The sequence below is a fragment of the Cynara cardunculus genome, assembly GCF_001531365.2.
Source record: "Cynara cardunculus var. scolymus isolate 2C chromosome LG 9, CcrdV1, whole genome shotgun sequence".
NCBI classification, from domain to species: Eukaryota; Viridiplantae; Streptophyta; class Magnoliopsida; order Asterales; family Asteraceae; genus Cynara; species Cynara cardunculus.
The window spans coordinates 15,203,764-15,207,599 of NC_037536.1; the positions used below are offsets into that span (position 1 = coordinate 15,203,764).

A 3,836-nucleotide genomic window follows, 5' to 3' on the forward strand; every position below is an offset into this window, starting at 1 on the left:
ATTCAAATATCAGATGAAATCGGATAGGGATGAACGGGTTTAAGAATTTTTAAGAGTTTTAGTCAAATGCTTTATAAGATAGTATATATATATATATATATATATATATTGTCATCTATCACATATTTTTCCAATTATACCCTTCATTATAAGATAGAAAATTAACCATCTCTTTATTAATTATTAAGGATAAAACTGTCATTTGGTTTATTAAAAATATAATTATATATATATATATATATATATATATTGTGTATTTTTCATTTTGAAACGAATGAAGTAATTTAAAAAAAACGTTATTTTACTTGAAACATGAAACAAGTAAAGAGTCAGGTCATCCAAGTGGACTTGCTTCATCTGTCCAAAATGTTATAGTACAAACGGGCTAGCTGCTCCATCCTCGATTTCTTATGATCTTCGTTAATTTATTTGAATTCGATAATGCAAATCTTATTTATCTCCATTTATCGATTTTCTGATAAATTTGATTGAGATAAAATCAAAGTATTTGTGAAAATTCATTTTAAAAAGTACAAAATGTTCTCGTACAATTAAACAGTGTTGTGGAGAACAAGAATATCGTGGACGTCTGAGGATTACTTACAAACATCTCTCGATGTAGTATAAAAAGTTTTCTATACCTTTCTTCTCGAACTACATAATTCCACGTATTTAGTTATTCTTATAACTTGAAAAGTGACGACTTTTGCTACCTTTTTTTGAAGTTTATAATATTTATATACAACAAATGCAAGAAATAAACTCACACACTCTCCTCACCTTTTGTGAGGTTTGAACCTATGACCTCGTAGGAAATCAAAGACTACGATACTGCTAGGCCAAAGATCATTTCAATCTCCACCTTCATTGAATCTTGGCACAATTTTGCTCTTTTTTTTTCACATATCATATATCATCATCTAATAGCCATAAAATATAGCTATAATGTAAGGGAAAGTCAAGTTATGGACTAGTTGGGCAAAATTAATAAAATATAAAGTCTAGGGGTCCATTTGTCAGAGCGAAATCTCAAGGACTTGTATGAATCGAGCTCAAACCTTTTGGAATAGAACATGAGCTAGAGGTTACTGGTATTGATAAGGTCAAAAATCGTTGGTTTTGGAACTGTAAATTGGGAGATTAGTATCTCATTCACATCTAACATCGTTTCTAAGAGGAATCAAAAGAAAAACACAGAGAAAGCAACAAAATCAAGTAAAAGAAGAAGAAGAAGAAAAAGCTAGGAGCAATAAATCGTGCTGCTTTATAAGAATTGACTCTAAACATTGTTTAGATGCTTGACCGGTATGATATGATGTATTTGACGTCTTGGCATCAAACAGGGACATAAAATGGATGCTTACGACCATCAAGTAGCCAAACGAAGGCTTTAGTATGTGATATGTGTGAAACGTTAGTTTATCCTCAATTAATGCATACAAGTATGATTTGTTGATCGATATTCAAGTATGTTGATCGTTAGTAATAAATGTAACTAATATTCTTGTATAAAAATGACAAATTAATTCAGATTAGAAGTGAACTGTTTATGAAAAAAAAATGTTGGAACATTCGAACTAGAAAAAGTAGAAATTGGATCTGTGCATTTGAAACGGTCATGCAAGAATAATTTGTAATATGGCACAGTCATGCTGGTGGTTGACACGACTATGTAGGTTTGTTTTTGTAATTTGGTACGATCGTGCAAGACGCAAGCACACCCATGTGGGGTTTTACTACAACAAAATTGACTTTATATATGACGTATAGAATGTCTAATCGTCCTAATAAAATAACTTATAAGACTTAAGTTAATGGAACCAAATGGAAAAAAAAACGTCATAGTTGAAAGTGTTACAGTAGTTTTATATGACACTTTTAGAAGTTTTAACAAGTTGTTAAGACGTTTTCAGAATAAAATATCGTATTAGTTATTTTATACGACACTATTCGTAAATTAGTTATATTGTTGAAATATCGTGTTAATTATTTTATATAAACTTAATAAAATGTCGTATTGGTTATTTTATGGCTCTAATGTATAAATACGCTTAGCATTTTAAATTAACGTAAGATTTGATCTAAAAATATTTAGGGGTTGTTTGTTTAGTTTTTAATTAAGTCAGGTATGAATAAAGTTATCTGTATAAATTCGGAAGAAATTTTTGTTAGGGAAAGTTTAAAGTTTTTTTTTTCATAGATGAAATGAACGTATTCTTTAGTTGAAATATACAAGTTTTAAAAAAAAAACTTAGTTTTCTATTTAAAGTTCTTCTAAAATCTTACTGAATAAGTCATTTTTTATATTATTAAGCTACTATTAAACAATTAAGTATAACTAATCAAATAAATTATAAGTCTTATTAAACTCGGCTATTAAACAAACAAACCCCGTTAATAATTAATTTCCAAGAAGCTCCTCCAATAACTTATCATCCAAATACTCAAACTCGATCACCGCCGCCGCCGCCTCCTTTTCCGATCCACCATCATCATTCTCCACCGGAAAACTAATCCAAGAAGACGTAGTCGAAGTGGACGTTAACGGTACGGAGGAACTTGAACCTAGCTCCGGCGTAGCGCCGCTTCTGTACTGGCCGTCGTTAGGGAAGTTAAGAATAGCCTGATGACCCCTTAAAGCAAACGCCGCCCTGTCGTAAGCCCTAGCAGCCTCCTCCGCCGTCCCAAAAGTTCCCAGCCACGTCCTTGCACCGTTCTTGGTCGGATCACGTATCTCCGCCGCGAACTTTCCCCACGGCCGTCGCCGGATTCCTCTGAACTTGTTTTCTCTTTTTCCCTTCTCCTCACCGGCGCCGGCGTGTTGATTTGCATTCATGGCTGTACAACTATGTGTTCCGATCGAGATAGATTTATATAAGAAGGGTTTTCCGGGAAGAAATTGAGGAATTAGTGTGGGTCATAAGTGGTGGATTGAATTGGTTCAAAAGCTGACAACATGACCACCGCCGGCCATTTCCGGGAAGGTTCGACATCTAATCTGAAACCTGGTGGCGTGCACGTGTGTGTTGGCTGGTAAACCACAAAATTACTAAAAATAGAAACTTTTTATAGGAATTTGGACTTCAGCTGTTGTCGCTTGTTTGACTCTCGTGAAAATCAACAAGATATATATGATGTTTTAAATTATTCTAGAAACTTCGTCTAATACTTCCATTATTGTTTTTTCAACCATGGGTTTTTTTTTCAAGTACGATTATCCGTACAACTAATTTTTGGGTTCACAAATGATTTGAAATGATTGCATGTAAATCTTTACAGTTATAAGGGTTTTAGATATATTTGAATTCGAATTTAGAGTAGATAAAAATTTTCACTAATCTCCTGAGACTTGATCATACTTAGCTCCTACATCCTGCTAAGGCTAGGGGTGCTCATCGGACTGATTGATCAGGTAGAAAAACATTTGAACAATCCAACTCAATGTTTGTAATTTGAAAATTTTCAAACCCAACCTAACCAAAGTGCAATCCAACCCAAATGTTACTTCCATAGTGTTTTGCTGTGAAGTTTTAAATGTAAAAATGTGGTCTTATGGGTCTCACGAAAACATGTTGGTCTCACGTGATCCCAAATCTAGACTTGGGATCATGTGAGACCAGACTGTTTTCGTGAGACCCGTGAGACCAGCTTTTTACACTTGAAACTTCACAGCAAAATGCTGTGAAGCTAACCTTCACAGCGTTTTTGCTGTGAAAGTTCGACTTTTTTAAACCTTCACAAACCTTCACAGTGTTTTTGTTGTGAAGTTTCAAGTGTAAAAATGTGGTCTCACGGGTCTCACGAAAACAACCCGGTCTCATGTGAACCCAACCCTA

The 3,836-nt window shown here is 33.8% G+C and overlaps 1 protein-coding gene across 1 annotated transcript; it reads right to left on the minus strand.

Annotated features, from left to right (window-relative positions):
• Positions 1-2,401: 2,401 nt before the first annotated feature.
• Positions 2,402-2,836, minus strand: LOC112517830 (ethylene-responsive transcription factor ERF098-like). Its single transcript, XM_025125201.1, has one exon. The coding sequence runs from the start codon at positions 2,834-2,836 to the stop codon at positions 2,402-2,404; it is 435 nt and encodes a 144-aa protein (XP_024980969.1).
• Positions 2,837-3,836: the final 1,000 nt, after the last annotated feature.

Coding starts and splice junctions, on each gene's coding strand:
- LOC112517830 (XM_025125201.1), bottom strand. CDS start 2,836: ATGAATGCAAATCAACACGCCGGCGCCGGTGAGGAGAAGGGAAAAAGA.